This window comes from Salmo trutta, chromosome 37 (genome assembly GCF_901001165.1).
Source record: "Salmo trutta chromosome 37, fSalTru1.1, whole genome shotgun sequence".
In the NCBI taxonomy this organism is placed as follows: domain Eukaryota; kingdom Metazoa; phylum Chordata; class Actinopteri; order Salmoniformes; family Salmonidae; genus Salmo; species Salmo trutta.
The window spans coordinates 6,009,216-6,026,874 of NC_042993.1; the positions used below are offsets into that span (position 1 = coordinate 6,009,216).

General features: G+C 47.9%; 1 protein-coding gene across 1 annotated transcript; it reads left to right on the forward strand.

Moving 5' to 3' along the window:
- The first annotated feature begins 379 nt into the window (after positions 1-379).
- Positions 380-17,551, forward strand: LOC115177249 (methanethiol oxidase). The gene is made up of 12 exons (XM_029737856.1): positions 380-502; positions 10,365-10,421; positions 10,871-10,983; positions 11,149-11,334; positions 12,225-12,345; positions 14,617-14,799; positions 14,879-15,060; positions 15,164-15,242; positions 15,430-15,551; positions 15,870-15,962; positions 16,103-16,221; positions 16,604-17,551. The coding sequence occupies exons 1-12, from the start codon at positions 499-501 to the stop codon at positions 16,764-16,766; spliced, it is 1,422 nt and encodes a 473-aa protein (XP_029593716.1). The 5' UTR covers positions 380-498; the 3' UTR covers positions 16,767-17,551.
- Positions 17,552-17,659: the final 108 nt, after the last annotated feature.

A 17,659-nucleotide genomic window follows, 5' to 3' on the forward strand; every position in this document is an offset into this window, starting at 1 on the left:
TCTAATCAGTATGGATCATAGGAAATAAACTGTAAAACAACACTTTAAACTGCATATGTATTTTATAGTGCACTGAATGCAGAACATGTTACCTTGCTTTGCGCCAGTAACGTGTCAGATAAATGTTATGTTGCCATCAAAGCACTTGACGAAACCGGTTGTAGGAAGTTATATCAAACTAGAACAGAGGGCAGGACCATCGCGCTGGGGTATCTCGTTCAAATATTAATGGTTGTTCGTTTGGCATCGCCCTGTGCCCCGGTTGGGCTGGGTTTATGTCATTCTGATCAATCCATTGTCTATTGGTCACAAAACGAAATAACCACCACCGGGCCATGCAAAACGAAATGCACTCAATACTTATTTTTCCTCCCTCCTCCCTCGTGCCATTTACCCTATAAAACCTGCACCAAGCATTGCTCCAGTCTCATACCAGCTGAAAGAACCCATAGAAAGTCCGGATCACTGTGGATACCTCGGACGAAGAAAGTCTGCAAGATGGGTTTGTCTAATCTTCTTGCTTTTTCACTCATTTTCGTAACTTTTAGGAAATCTGTCAAAGAACGTTGAAATGGGGAATGACAGAGTTAATGATTGAATAGCAATCTACTAGAACATAATGCTAACTACTCCCATAGCGTCAACTTTTCATTAACGTAATTTAACCTAGAGCTGAATGTATTGCATTATTTATATATATTTGAGTAAGACAACCAATGAAATATGTCCAAAACGAAAATAAGTGTGAGTAATTGCGCACGTACGTGCGGCAGTTCTTGTTGAAAATATGTTAATCCAAATACCATTGCTGAATAGTCAGTTAGTTTAACCGACAATTACGTATACATGTGTGTGTGTGTATGTATGTATGTATGTATGTATGTATGTATGTGTATATATATATATATATATATATATGTATGTATGTATGTATGTATATATATATATATATATATATATATATATATATATATATATATATATATATATATATATATATATATATATATATATGCACTCGTGCATTGCCTTACAAATGCAAAAGGACTGGATGAAATGGTTTTAAGTTCGACAATTAAATGAAAATGTCCTTTTGACAGTTAGACTGTAGCCTATTTTCATAACAGAGATGAGTATCTTGCATCATTGTTGGTAGATCCAACAATGATGCAAGATACTCATCCACATTTCTTTGGACCTGCAACAGTCAAACCCATTAAATGAACGCAAGCTGAACTTGTGGGCTTGTATATCTTAGAAGGAAATGTGTGGTGAAATGTTGGACTGGAGACTAGTTTCCTGGAAGATTGCTTGATATCTGACATCTGTTGTTTCCACATATTTTTTTCTCACTATTGTTTCTTAGCTGCAACAATGGTTTAGGCTGAAACCATTGTTTGCCATGTGTAAGGAAAATGGCACAGCTTCGATCCTGACTAAAGCAATCGTTTATTCCAAGTAAAGGCAGCACTAAATTATGGCAGGATTTGGTACAATAATAAAAAATAAAAACATGAGCTGGCGCACACCCAGAAAATAGTTAGTGTGGAGGTGCTGACTAACGCGAATAAACTATCAAAATAAAGTCGCACACTCCATGTATAATCTCCCAGCAATTTAATGGTTATTTACCAAAGTTTCGGCATCACTGTGCCTTCCTCATCTTTATTTTGATAGTTTATAGGATTTGGTACAATGCCAAAGACAACCAGCACTCTGGATCAGCAGAGTCCTTCTAAGTTCTGCTTTAGCAACAGTAGCCTTACCATTCATGCTAATGAAGCTTATCTGAAATCTATACAGTCTCTGAACCATTGTTGTCTAGACCCAGTCACCATAGGAGTTTACGACCCTGAGATGGGCTTTAACCATTGTTGTTCTGTAAAGCAAGGTTACTGACCCAACCCTGTCAGTCTCTTGTGAATCGATGTCTGCACTGTTGAATTGCTATTATTCTGTAAATCAAGACATGCGTCCAAGTTGGCATAGCCTAAACCACTTTTGATTACCATTAATGTAGTGGCTGTGATTAGGGAGCAGGAACTCTCAGTGGGGTGTTGGCACTAGAGGTTGACCGATTAATCGGAATGGCCGATTAATTAGGGCCGATTTCAAGTTTTCATAACAATTGGTATTTTTGGCCACCGATTTGCAGAATTATTTTTTTAAACCTTTATTTAACTAGGCAAGTCAGTTAAGAACACATTCTTATTTTCAATGACGCCTAGGAACGGTGGGTTAACTGCCTTGTTCAGGGGCAGAACAACAGATTTTTACCTTGTCAGCTCGGGGACTCAACCTTACGTTAACTAGCCCAACGCTCTAACCACCTGCTTTACGTTGCCAAGGTAAGTTTAATGCTAGCTAGCAACTTATCTTATAAAAAAAACAATCAATCATAAACACTAGTTAACTACACATGGTTGATGATATTACTAGTTTATCTAGCCTGTCCTGCGTTGCATATAATCGATGCGGTGCGCATTCGCGAAAAAGGACTGACATTGCTCCAACGTGTACCTAACCATAAACATCAATGTCTTTCTTAAAATCAATACACAAGTATATATTTTTAAACCTGCATATTTAGTTAATATTGCCTGCTAACATTAATTTATTTTAACTATGGAAAATGTGTCACTTCTCTTGCAAACAGAGTCAGGGTGTATGCAGCAGTTTGGGCCGCCTGGCTCGTTGCGAACTGTGAAGACTATTTCTTCCTAACAAAGACAGCCTACTTCGCCAAACTGGGATGATTTAACAAAAGCGCATTTGCGAAAAAAAAGCACAATCGTTGCACGACTGTACCTAACCATAAACATCAATGCCTTTCTTAAAATCAATACACAGAAGTATATATTTTTAAACCTGCATATTTAGCTAAAAGAAATACAGGTTAGCAGGCAATATTAACCAGGTGAAATTGTGTCAGTTCTCTTGCGTTCGTTGCACGCAGAATCAGGGTATACAGAATCTGTCTCGTTGCGAACTAATTTGCCAGAATTTTACGGAACTATGAAATAACATTGTAGGTTGTGCGATGTAACAGGAATATTTAGACTTATGGATGCCACCCGTTAGATAAAATACGGAACGGTTCCGTATGTCACTGAAAGAATAATGTTTTCGAGATGATAGTTTCCGGATTTTACCATATTAATGACCTAAGGTTTATTATATTATAGTTAAGTCTATGATTTGATATTTGATAGAGCAGTCTGACTGAGCGGTGGTAGGCAGCAGCAGGCTCGTAATAGTCAAAGGTATATGGTTTAGAGAGAAATAGTCGACGCGTCATAATTCCTGTAATAACTTGCGGCTGATCTTGAAAGGGGTTCCTTCGTTATTTTACCGTTCATGTCTTCCATAGAGAATGTCTTGATCTACTTCAAATAAGGTCTGTGTTTTGTGCTTAAACCGCCTCGGCGTTTTGATACCCGTGTAAATCTCACGGTAACGTTTGTCAACATATTTTCATAAATCCACTCTACAAAAAAATTTATCTTCGCTTATATTGATCAGAGTTATATCCTATGGATATCTACACAGTTATAACATTGGCAAGGTGGTGTAACCCTAAACCAAACACAGACCTTTAAGTTAATCTAAAAATATCCTATGGAATAAATGAAGGAACCGCTTTTCAGGTTCTGCTAGAAGGTGTCATGGGAATTATGACTCGCACTTTGGTAGTCAATTCTTACCATGCCCATTATTAAAATAGGATTTCCTGCATATAGAAATTACAGTTTTTGTTTTCAGCATTCATCACAGGTAACTTAAACTCTATTTTTATTATTCAAACAGTTGAGAGTATTTGTCTCCTAAGCAAACTCTTCAGTATCGTTGTCACTTCAGAGGTGTGTGTGTGTGTGTGTGTGTGTACATATTGTAACGACCCGGTATTGTGTTCTGTGTTCGTGGGTGTGTTATGGTTCTCATGGCTACTAGCAGGGGTTGAATGTGTCAGGACAGAGGGAAAGGGTGGGGGGTATGATGGGTAATCCCGCGGGATTTGGAAATGCATAAATAGGGATTGCTGTCTCATCTCTCTCTCTCTTTTCTGTTCGGGCCTTGATCTGTTCTTATGGGGGTGACCCTTAACCCGACATGGTGTAATTGTGTACGTTCGGTATTTAGCGCCGTGGGCTGTGGCCAGAACAATAGCCCAGTTTAGGAATAAACCTGTGTTCTGACCTGCACACCTGGAGTCCGTCTCTTTTCCTTTTATGACCCAGCCGGGTCATTACATTGGTGTCAGAAGTGCTTTCGAACTACGGGATCGAGACTAGGCGAGTTAGCTGTTCAGTATAGGCCGGGTTGGCTTTAGCGTAACTCGCATCTACGGTCATGATGCTTGGGGCGAGGCAGAAAATTAAGGAAGAGTCGGACAAAGTGTCCGTTGTGGGCTCGGGGGTACCCGGTCGGGAGGGTCGGGCGGCGACAGCGGTAGATGAGCTGGAGAGCCACATGGCGGGAGTTAAATTGTCAGTCAGCAAGATGGAAGAACTGGCGGGTTTTCCTTCACTCCGCTCGAGAGCAGACGTCACGGCGACGGGGATATCGACGTCACCGGGTGCGGAAATGGCGGGGCCTGCGTATGTAAACAGAGATGGCGGCGGCCTATTGCCATTAGCCACGGTAGCGGCTAAACTACCAAAGTTCAATGGACAAGGTAAATGGGAAGTTTTTTTCACTCAATTCGAGTTGTTGGCTGCAGCCGGGAGGTGGTCTGACGAGACGAAAGCGTTACAGCTTGCCCTGAGCCTGGCAGAGGAGGCGTCGGAATGCCTGTTAACGCTAGCCCCGGACGAGAGGGGCGACTACGGTGCGCTAGTGGAGGCATTGGGGGGCCGTTTCGGCAGCGACGCGCAGCCCAACATGCTGCGGATTGAACTGAGTAACAAAAAGAGACTTCAGGGGGAATCATTAAAGGCGTTGGCAAGTGGTATTCTGAGCCTGACCAGGCGGGCTTATGCAACTATGCCGATTGGGGTGCAAGACGAGCTGGCACGGGACAGTTTTATTAGAGCGCTCTCTTCCACCGAACTGGGTAAGCATGTTCAGATGGCGGACCCACCATCTCTGCGGGCTGCAGTGGAGATAGCCAGGAAGAGGGAGCTGATCTGGGGTGAGGGAGTGAGAGTGGAAGTCGCCAGTCAACCAGAGGTGAGAGCAGCGGTGGCTGGGGTGCCAGGGGTCATGAAACCAGAGTGGGCCGACGAGTTGTGCGGGCTAGTCAAGACTGCTTCGCTTGTCATGGAGAGGGGCTCCAGGCAGCGTCGCAGTGTCAGCTCAACTCCTATTGTATGCTGGGGTTGTGGCCAGCCTGGCCACATTCAGCGGGAGTGTGGCAGATTACCCCGTCACCAGGGAAACGACGGCGGGTTCTCGCGCAGGGGGCAGCGCGGACCCACCCCCCCGCCCCCAAACCCACTGTAAGCAAAAGAGGTACCCAGCAGCGCAGACAAGAGGGTGGGGACCTGCTCCCCCAGGGTGTAGCTGCCGCCGTGTTTCCTAGTCCGGTAGTTGTGGTGGGACGTACCACCGTTGGGGACTTCTGTAATGTCATCGTCAAGGTGGAGGGGGTGGAATGTTTGGCCCTGGTCGACACGGGCTCTACAGTAACCCTGGTGAGACCGGACATACTACCTGTTGGGGTGCGGGTGGAGCCGACCCTTGTCCAGCTACGGACTGTCACGGGGGAGCTAGCCCCCATGTTAGGGAAGTGTCAGCTATCTGTGACTGTGGGGGGAGAACTGTGGGGTGTCCGGCATGGGTAGCAGCGGTGCAGGACCCCTGTATACTGGGAATGGACTTTTTGAAAAACTGTGGGGCTCAGTTGGACTTAGCGTCGGGCACTTTGAGGCTGTCGGGGGGGCCCACAGTGGGAATGTCGACTTCGGGAGGGCCAGCAGGGGGCAGGGCTGTCCCTCCGTCTTCCTCCAAGCTTGCAGAAACTCCACCGGTCATCCCGGCTGCTCCCTTGGTCGTTGTGCCATTCCAGCAGCTGTCTCCGGCGGCGACGGCCTTCACTCCCCATCATGGTGCAAGCACAGGCAGCTCAGTAGCCCAAAACACACTGGCTCCTTCACCCCATCAGCCCGATGGGGGGAAGGAGGAAGCTATAGACGCCGTTGAGGCTGTGTGGCTGAAGAACTGTCAGGGTCTGGATGAGGGACAACAGAGACAGTTAAAGCAGCTGCTGTTGGACTTTAAAGATAGCTTCGCTTGGGGGGAAGATGAGGTAGGACAAACGCACCTAGTTCAGCACGAAATAGACACTGGGGATGCCCGACCCATTAAAATTCGGCCCCGTCGTATTCCCCTTGCCAGGAGGGAAGCAGCAGACACAGCTATTGTTGACATGTTGCGGGCTGATTTCATTGAGCCATCAGATAGCCCATGGTCCGCGCCGGTCGTCATGGTGCCCAAGAAAGGGGGTAAACTTAGGTTTTGTGTTGACTACAGGGGCCTAAATTCTATCACCACTAAAGACTCTTATCCCCTACCGAGGATTGATGAGTCGCTAGACCACGTGAGAGGGTCCTCGTGGTTCTCCTCCCTTGATCTGCGCAGTGGCTACTGGCAGGTGCCCCTCTCGCCAGGGGCACGTGAAAAAACGGCCTTCTCCACAGATAGGGGCCATTGGCAGTTCAAGGTGCTGTGCTTCGGGCTCTGTAATGCTCCTGCCACCTTTGAGAGGCTCATGGACAGAGTGCTGGCGGGGGTTCCGAGAGACGAGTGTGTTGTGTACCTAGACGACATATTGGTGCACGGCACATCGTTTGAGGGGGCACTGGGGGCAATTAGGCGAGTGTTGGAGAGGATCTCGGGGGCAGGGCTAAAATTACATCCGGGAAAGTGCCATTTCATGCAAAGGGAGGTGGCGTTCCTGGGGCATCAGCTGGGTGGTGAGGGCATCAGCACGATGCCAGACAAAGTAGAGGCTGTGAGGGGGTGGCCAGTTCCAGGGGGAAAAAAAGAGGTTAAGAGCTTCCTGGGGCTGGCATCCTACTATCGTAGGTTTGTGAAGGGGTTTGCGGGGGTAGCGGCTCCTTTGAACCACCTTCTCAAGGAGGACACTGTTTTTCAGTGGACCGAAGAGCACCAGCGGGCGTTTGAGGCCCTCAAACGTGCCCTGATGGAGGCTCCTGTCCTGGCCTCACCAGACCCGAACCGTCCGTTCATCCTGGACACCGACGCAAGCAATGAGGGTTTGGGGGCTGTACTGGCTCAGCTTGGTCCTGATGGGGAACACGTAGTAGCTTATTACAGCAGAACTTTTGATAAGGCAGAGAAACGCTACTGCGTGACAAGGAGAGAGCTTTTGGCTGTCGTGGCAGCAGTACGCCATTTCAAGTACTACCTGGGGGGCCTGCCGTTTGTGGTCCGGACGGATCACTCCGCCCTGCAGTGGCTTCTCTCCTTCAAGGAGCCAGAGGGTCAGATTGCCCGCTGGCTGGAGGAGCTGCAACCCTACGACTTCCAGGTGGAGCACAGAGCCGGCCTTCGCCACAGCAATGCAGACGCCTTGTCCCGCCGCCCGTGTGCTGAGCATGGCTGTGGGTACTGCGCCAAACGGGTGGAGCGAGAGAGAGAACTGTGCAGGGAGGAGGGAGTCACCGCCACGGTGAGTCAGCTGAGGGTGACAGAGTGCCGGGAGCTTGAGGCTGTGGACGTTGGGGAGTGGAGGCGTCACCAGGAGGAGGACGCAGAGCTGCGTCCTGTGCTGCGGTGGGTGGAAGAGCGAAGACGACCGCCGTGGGGGGAAGTAGCCCCTCTATCACCAGTCACCAAGGGGCTGTGGGCTAAATTCACAGTCCTTAGAGTGGCTGAGGGAGTGCTCCAGAGGGGGTGGAAAAAGCCAGCGACTGGAGAAATTACGTGGCAGGTAGTGGTGCCCAAAAGGCTGCAGGGGAGCGTGTTACAGCAGCTTCACGGGGGAGTTGGCGCAGGGCATTTTGGGGTCTCCAAAACGTTAAAGCGCGTGCGTAAAGGCTTCTATTGGGCCAGGCACAGGAGGGATGTTGAGGACTTTTGTAGGCAGTGCGACGAGTGTGCTGCTAAAAAAGGACCTCCAGGTCAGTCACACGCCCTCCTACAACAATTCCCAGTAGGGGAGCCCATGGAGAGACTGGGGGTAGACATAGTGGGGCCGTTTCCAACCACAGACAGCGGTAACAGGTGGATTCTAACCGCTATGGACTACTTCACCAAGTGGCCGGAGGCTTACGCTCTCCCAGACCAGGAGGCAGCGACAGTAGCTGATGCGTTGGTGGGGGGAATAATCAGTCGGTTTGGGGTGCCACAGTCTATTCACAGCGACCAGGGGAGAAACTTCGAGTCACGGGTGTTCTCAGAGTTGTGTAGACGGTTAGGCGCGGAGAAGACGCGCACTACGCCACTTCACCCCCAGAGTGATGGGCTGGTGGAAAGATTTAACAGAACGTTAGCACAGCAGCTGGCCATCGTTACCTCAAAACACCAGAGAGATTGGGACACCCACTTACCGTTTATTCTTATGGCATGTAGGTCGGCTGTTCAAGAATCGACTGCGTGCTCCCCAGCGCTACTAATGTTAGGTCGTGAGTTGCGCACCCCAGCCGAACTGACGTTTGGTCACCCTCCTGATAATGACGATGGGGTTTTGCCTGGCCCGAACTATGTGTGTCGTCTGCAGAACCGGTTAGAAGCGGCTCACACCTTCGCAAGAGAGCAACTCGAGAACGCAGGGGTCCGCCAAAAGCGCCACTACGACTCGCGCGCTAGGGGGAGGCACTTTGGAGCGGGAGAATGTGTGTGGCTTCACAACCCCACGCGCAAGAAGGGGCGGTGCCCAAAGCTGGACAGTGCATGGGTGGGGCCGTGTCTGGTGATAGAGAGAGTGGGGGAGGTGACGTACCGGGTGGAGGTCCCCCCACGGAGCAGGAAGGTGGTGGTCCACCGGGACCGATTGGCACCCTACAGAGGGAGGAAAACGGTAGGAAATGGGAGTGAGGTCTCTGATGTGAGCCCACGGGAACAGTCTAATGAGGAGACTCTAGCGCAACCTGAGCCTGGGATGGGGGCTGCTTCTTCAGAGGGCGCTGGAAATGACATTGGGGCAGATGAGTGTTCTGGGGGTTCACCGGGGAGAGCCACGGGGAGGCCCAAGAGACTGATGCGACCTCCGGGTCGTTTTAAGGATTTTGTTGTGTAACCCTAGGGGCTAGGGTTTAGAAAGGGGGGGGCTATGTAACGACCCGGTATTGTGTTCTGTGTTCGTGGGTGTGTTATGGTTCTCATGGCTACTAGCAGGGGTTGAATGTGTCAGGACAGAGGGAAAGGGTGGGGGGTATGATGGGTAATCCCGCGGGATTTGGAAATGCATAAATAGGGATTGCTGTCTCATCTCTCTCTCTCTTTTCTGTTCGGGCCTTGATCTGTTCTTATGGGGGTGACCCTGAACTCGACATGGTATAATTGTGTACGTTCGGTATTTAGCGGCGTGGGCTGTGGCCAGAACAATAGCCCAGTTTAGGAATAAACCTGTGTTCTGACCTGCACACCTGGAGTCCGTCTCTTTTCCTTTTATGACCCAGCCGGGTCATTACAATATTTAAAAAAAATCATAATAATAATAATCTGCCGATTAATCAGTATCGGCTTTTTTGGTCCTCCAATAATCGGTATCGGCGTTGAAAAATCATAATCGGTCGACCTCTAGTTGGCACCATAGTGGGGAATGTCAATTTGTCTTTTCTTTTTTTTTGTCAAATCTTACACACATAATTGGCCTAAAAATAGTTAATCTGTATGACCTTGATATAGAAAGTTCTGATGTATTAATGAACAGAATCTGCACACTGGTATACTCTCAACAGTGCTCCGTTTATTTATTTGGACCCTAGAGCAAACATTGGCTGGGTAAATAATCGGTGCATTTTTGGGACCATGTTGTGCAGATTTGATTTGTTCTCTAACATTCACAATCATAACATTACAGATATAACATTGCATTACAGATTTGTACAGTAAAAGTGCATTTACCTACTATTCTGATGGCTGCCAGTAACAGCAACCTTGGGAAAGGAAGACAAAGTGAATGTCTCCTTTCACACACTCATTCTGCAACAGTTTTACAACAAAAATGTCTCTCTACACAACTTACCTGTGATGAAACTACTAGGTCATTTTAAACATATGCCTAACAACTGTATGACGAATGCATATATGACTTGTAGGTGTGACAGTTTCTGTGGTTGTTACCTGCCATAGATGTCCAGCAGTAATAGTAAACACAGAGATTGCTGTGTGTGGCAGTAAAGTTATTTTGAGCACTCTATGAAAAGGACACTTGCTGTTTGCTTGTGTTTTTCCAGCAACTAAATGCACAGGCTGTGGACCTGGCTACAAAAGCCCACTGGATGCCATGAAGGGTGAGTGTCGTCTTCTGGGAAACACAAGCTTAGCTCACCCCATGTGTTTTAGGAGGGATTGACATTAGGGCACTTGCCCATCGGACAAGTCGGGACTATTTATACATTTTTGTTGGTTGCCTGAGTTTGTCAGTTGCATGAAAATGTTGTTTACACACACAAATGCCATAAATTGTCTGTATTTTACTGAAACTTTGGGAGGAACCAGACATCAGTTTTAGGCTACTGGAATTCTTTGCGGTTTGATTGGTTATATTCAGTAAACCCCTCCCCCGATGGGAAAACCACAGCAGGCTCAACTTACCCGACTGGTCAGTCTACTAGGAAATGGTGCAACCTTTAATATCAATCCCTCTTCGGGATTTGCGGTTGTCATGGTCCTTGTTCTTGTGGTCAAGGAGGAGTGAATGACGGTAGTGCCTCCTGAAACGGGGATCTTGTTTTTGAAGGTCCACGTGAGGAGATTGTGTACCTGCCCTGCATTTATCGCAACACTGGCATCCAGAAACCAGACTACCTTGCCACTGTCGACGTGGACCCCAAGTCTCCTACTTATTGTCAGGTACTGCTGATCTATATCAAACAACCACTGCCTTGCTTTTGATTTTCACACCTGTCGTCATTAGTCACAGTGGTCGGTAGTTTAAATACTGAAGAGATGACAGTATTATACATGACCTTTGACCTTGTGGATTAAAGAGTGACCTGGTAATGTCTGCGCGTACAGATCATCCACAGACTGCCCATGCCCAACCTGAATGACGAGCTACACCACTCTGGTTGGAACGCCTGCAGCAGCTGTTTTGGCGACTCATCCAAGAAGCGCAACCGACTTATCCTGCCCTCGCTCATCTCCTCCCGGGTCTACATAGTGGACACTGGGACAGACCCCCGCGCTCCACAGATGCACAAGGTAAAGGGTCACCCTTCTACAGCAGGTGATTGGTTATAGTGATACTACAGAACTCGGTGACCATGTTGCACAGCTAAGGTTTTTTTTTTTTTTCTTCAGAACATCAACAAATGACAGACACATCAAACCCAGTCAATGCCACACAATGTCATACAGACACAACAAACCCAGTCAACGCCACACAATGTCATACAGACACAACAAACCCAGTCAACGCCACACAATGTCATACAGACACAACAAACCCAGTCAACGCCACACAATGTCATACAGACACATCAAACCCAGTCAACGCCACACAATGTCATACAGACACATCAAACCCAGTCAACGCCACACAATGTCATACAGACACAACAAACCCAGTCAACGCCACACAATGTCATACAGACACAACAAACCCAGTCAACGCCACACAATGTCATACAGACACAACAAACCCAGTCAACGCCACACAATGTCATACAGACACAACAAACCCAGTCAACGCCACACAATGTCATACAGACGCATCAAACCCAGTCAACGCCACACAATGTCATACAGACGCATCAAACCCAGTCAACGCCACACAATGTCATACAGACGCATCAAACCCAGTCAACGCCACACAATGTCATACAGACACAACAAACCCAGTCAACGCCACACAATGTCATACAGACGCATCAAACCCAGTCAACGCCACACAATGTCATACAAGGAGCTCCAGCACACGACGAATCAAAAACAGACAATTGAATGTACAGATTTGGTCAAGCCTCGTACCCACCTCTCACCAACAGCCTGTAGCCATCTTCTCAAATATGCATAATTAGTTTTTTAAAGGAAAGTGTCCAAACCCATGCAGGTCGTAATCTGATCTAAACCAAAGGATTGCTTCCTCACAGATTGTGGAGCCCACAGATATCTTCTGGAAGACGGGCCTGGCCAACCCCCACACCACACACTGCCTGGGCAGTGGCCAGATTATGATCAGCAGCTTGGGAGATCCATCTGGCAATGGCAAAGGTAGGAGGAGACAACACGCTGCAGTAGGGGGACAGACGGTGTGTTCTGGGGAAAGGTAGGAGGAGACACGCTGCAGTAGGGGGACAGACGGTGTGTTCTGGGGAAAGGTAGGAGGAGACAACACGCTGCAGTAGGGGGACAGACGGTGTGTTCTGGGGAAAGGTAGGAGGAGACAACACGCTGCAGTAGGGGGACAGACGGTGTGTTCTGGGGAAAGGTAGGAGGAGACAACACGCTGCAGTAGGGGGACAGACGGTGTGTTCTGGGGAAAGGTAGGAGGAGACAACACGCTGCAGTAGGGGGACAGACGGTGTGTTCTGGGGAAAGGTAGGAGGAGACAACACGCTGCAGTAGGGGGACAGACGGTGTGTTCTGGGGAAAGGTAGGAGGAGACAACACGCTGCAGTAGGGGGACAGACGGTGTGTTCTGGGGAAAGGTAGGAGGAGACAACACGCTGCAGTAGGGGGACAGACGGTGTGTTCTGGGGAAAGGTAGGAGGAGACAACACGCTGCAGTAGGGGGACAGACGGTGTGTTCTGGGGAAAGGTAGGAGGAGACAACACGCTGCAGTAGGGGGACAGACGGTGTGTTCTGGGGAAAGGTAGGAGGAGACAACACGCTGCAGTAGGGGGACAGACGGTGTGTTCTGGGGAAAGGTAGGAGGAGACAACACGCTGCAGTAGGGGGACAGACGGTGTGTTCTGGGGAAAGGTAGGAGGAGACAACACGCTGCAGTAGGGGGACAGACGGTGTGTTCTGGGGAAAGGTAGGAGGAGACAACACGCTGCAGTAGGGGGACAGACGGTGTGTTCTGGGGAAAGGTAGGAGGAGACAACACGCTGCAGTAGGGGGACAGACGGTGTGTTCTGGGGAAAGGTAGGAGGAGACAACACGCTGCAGTAGGGGGACAGACGGTGTGTTCTGGGGAAAGGTAGGAGGAGACAACACGCTGCAGTAGGGGGACAGACGGTGTGTTCTGGGGAAAGGTAGGAGGAGACAACACGCTGCAGTAGGGGGACAGACGGTGTGTTCTGGGGAAAGGTAGGAGGAGACAACACGCTGCAGTAGGGGGACAGACGGTGTGTTCTGGGGAAAGGTAGGAGGAGACACGCTGCAGTAGGGGGACAGACGGTGTGTTCTGGGGAAAGGTAGGAGGAGACAACACGCTGCAGTAGGGGGACAGACGGTGTGTTCTGGGGAAAGGTAGGAGGAGACAACACGCTGCAGTAGGGGGACAGACGGTGTGTTCTGGGGAAAGGTAGGAGGAGACAACACGCTGCAGTAGGGGGACAGACGGTGTGTTCTGGGGAAAGGTAGGAGGAGACAACACGCTGCAGTAGGGGGACAGACGGTGTGTTCTGGGGAAAGGTAGGAGGAGACACGCTGCAGTAGGGGGACAGACGGTGTGTTCTGGGGAAAGGTAGGAGGAGACAACACGCTGCAGTAGGGGGACAGGCGGTGTGTTCTGGGGAAAGGTAGGAGACGACACGCTGCAGTAGGGGGACAGACGGTGTGTTCTGGGGAAAGGTAGGAGACGACACGCTGCAGTAGGGGGACAGACGGTGTGTTCTGGGGAAAGGTAGGAGACGACACGCTGCAGTAGGGGGACAGACGGTGTGTTCTGGGGAAAGGTAGGAGGAGACAACACGCTGCAGTAGGGGGACAGACGGTGTGTTCTGGGGAAAGGTAGGAGGAGACAACACGCTGCAGTAGGGGGACAGACAGTGTGTTCTGGGGAAAGGTAGGAGGAGACAACACCTGATGCTTCTCTCCTTGTCCTCAGCCTCATACAATGTATGCGACCTAGAAACACTTTACTTTGTATCATACAGATAAGAATAGGGATTCATAAAACACGCCTATATTTAAGCAATAAGGCCCGGGGGGGTGTGGTATATGGCCAATATAACACGGCTAAGGGCTATTCGTAGTCATGACGCAACGCAGAGTGCCTGGATACAGCCCTTAGCCGTGGTATATTGGCCATATACCAAAAACACCTGAGGTGCCAAATTGCTGTTATAAACAGGTTACATGCATAATTAGAACAATACAAATAAATGTTTTGTCATACCTGTGGTATATGGTCTGATACCACAGCTTTCAGCCAGTCAACATTTAGGGATGGAACCACCCAGTTTATAATAAGGGACTAAGAAGGCTCTATAATCCACAATGATAAAGAATACTGGGTGGGGCAAGGGAGTGTCATTTAGACAAGTTAATATTCATTTGGATTAGATGACTGATGCAGGATGTGTTTCTCTCAGGTGGCTTTATCTTGCTGGATGGTAAAACGTTTGAGGTGGTTGGTAACTGGGAGCTGCCTGGTGAGGCGGCACCTTTTGGTTATGACTTCTGGTACCAGCCCCGACACAACGTCATGATGAGCACCGAATGGGGAGCGCCCAAAGCCCTCGCCTACGGTTTCAACCTGGAACATGTCAAAGAAGGTGTGTAAATAGAGGTGATGCGTGTGTTTGTATTACACTTGTTGAGAACAATGTTTCAATGCTGCTGTTCTGTCTGCAGGTCTCTATGGATCGAAGATCCACGTGTGGGACTGGACCACTCACAAGCGGCTACAGTCCCTGGACCTGGGGGAGGAGGGCGCCATTCCTCTGGAGATCCGCTTCCTCCATGATCCCGCCGCCACGGAGGGCTACGTCGGTTGTGCACTCCAGGGAACCGTCTTTCGTTTCTACAGGACCCCAGTGAGCAACACATTCATACATAGGAAAAAGTAGAAAAACATGTATGATCTCTCTTGCTTTTGTTTTTGGCTGAGTGTCTTCTAAAATGGTACTGTCTCAACAGAAAGGAGACTGGGCTGCTGAGAAGGTTATCCACGTCCCCAGTAAGAAAGTGGAGGGATGGGCTTTGCCAGTGATGCCAAGTGAGTGTGTGTGTGGGGGAAAATGTTGATGGGGAAAGTACTGCAGATTAGGGATACATTTAACACTTCCAGTACATATTGAACATTTGGAATTGGGTGTAGCTACCTGTTCCATAATCAAATGGAAATGCCAAATTAAATGGGTTTTCCTGAATTTGATGGATGCTGTGTGATCTGTTCATCTCAGGTCTGATCACAGATATTCTGATCTCCCTGGACGACCGCTTCCTATACTTCAGTAACTGGCTGCACGGAGACATACGACAGTATGACATCACAAACAGGAGGAACCCACGTCTGGCTGGCCAGGTGAGATCACAAGTTTACAAAATGGCAGATTTTTATTATTTTACACCCACCAAAAATGTTTCATCTTACAGGCAACGGTCTTGGACAGAGGTATTAAACATGTGGATACTTAAATGAATCATCTTCATCAGTCTGCCTATGTGATGTGTTTGGGTCAAGCAAGTGGCCTCCTACATTTACATGTTGGTCATCTAGCAGACGCTCTTATCCAGAGCGACTTACAGTCAGTTCATTCAACTTAAGGTAGCTAGTTAGGACAGTCTCCTGAAATGGTTAAAGTTGTCCACTGACTGTGTTCACGTCTCCCTGTGTATTCAGCTCTTCTTGGGAGGGAGCATCCTAAATGATGGCCCTGTCAAAGTACTGGAGGACCCAGAGAATCAGAGCCAACCACCCCCACGCACAATCAAGGTGTGTAAGAATGACAATCTATGCCCAAACTCACGCTTCACATACACTGGCAGAATGTTTGCAGTAGGTCAAAAGTAGGTGTTTAGGTTGCGTTTGTAAGGTGCAGACAACGACTTGTGTGTACATGTGATCCACACCAGGGGAAGAGGATCCCAGGGAGCCCCCAGATGTTGCAGCTCAGTCTGGATGGGAAGAGACTGTACGTCACCACCTCTCTCTACAGCGGCTGGGACAAGCAGTTCTACCCGGAAATGATCAAGTGAGGACCTGTTCATCTGTCTTAGATTTTTCTATTACTCAGTGGTGTAAAGTACTTAAGTAAAAATACTTTAAAGTACTACTTAAGTATATTTAAAACCAAATACTTTTAGACTTAAGTAGTATTTTTCTGGGTGACTTTTACTATGAAGGTATCTTTACTTTTACTCAAGTATTACAATTTCCCACCACTTTACTTGTGGTCAATGCACACAAAATGTCAGTAACAGGTTTCAGTTGTAAACTATTGCTCTTATAAGTGTTTTCAATATCATGGGCTGCTTCAATAAGATCTTTTGAACACCAATAGTTAGAAACACTATCAAATGGAATACTTGACTCTATTTCTTATTTTCCCTTGTCTGTTTCTCTCTTTGCCCTAGGGAGGGTTCTGTTATGATGCAGATTGACGTGAACACAGCCAATGGTGGCCTCAAGGTGAACGAGAACTTCCTGGTCGACTTTGGGAAAGAGCCCAATGGCCCGGCCTTGGCCCACGAGCTACGATACCCTGGGGGAGACTGCACCTCTGACATCTGGCTGTAAAGTTACGCAGGAGGCCCCAGTTTTCCCCCTCTCATTCCCACCAGACTTTACATAGACTTCATGTAACTTATATTAGTTGGGAACGGGTGGGGAAGGAGGCATACTCTCGAGCCTCATGCCCAATAATGCTGCCTAATCATTGCATGCTGCTTTGCTTTAAATGCGTAATTGTGCCTTAAGTCATTATCTCATCTATGGACCAAATGTTATCTGTTCTTTGTTACTTCTAATGCCAGTGGTGAAACTCAGGTTTAAAAAAATTAGAACATATGGAATTCATAGACTAACATCTGATGGCGACGTATAGCCTACTGTTTTAAGAATATGAAGACGTTCTAATTTTCATAATTCCTTAATGGCCCGAGTGTGTATGTGTTCAGCAGGGTTGAATGAATCTGTATGTCTGGACTATTGATTACTCTTAATGTAATAGTAAAATAGGTGTAGTGAAACATGTTGTTCTACAGGGTTAGCCATAGTAGTACAGTGCCCCTGTAGTAATTTAGGGTTCAGTGACTTGCTCAAATGCACATCAACAGATTTTTCACCTTGTTGGTGCAGGTATTCAAACCAGCAACCTTTCAGTTACTGGCCCAACGCTCTTAACTACTAGGCTAACTACCTCTAACCACCAGGCTACCAATTCTGCTACATTAATAATGGTTTGCATAATTATTATACAGTTCATTTGATTTAAAGACTCATTGCACTACATTGACTATATGTTCATTTGCAAGATATCAATGGTTTTAAATAATACATTGAATAAATATACTGCATATTCATACTGGTTTATAGAATAATAATTGATCACTGAGTCTCAGCTATGGTTCATTACACTACACGTCTGGAATGACCTTGAAGCATGACCCTTAAGCAAATCTATGAAGTGA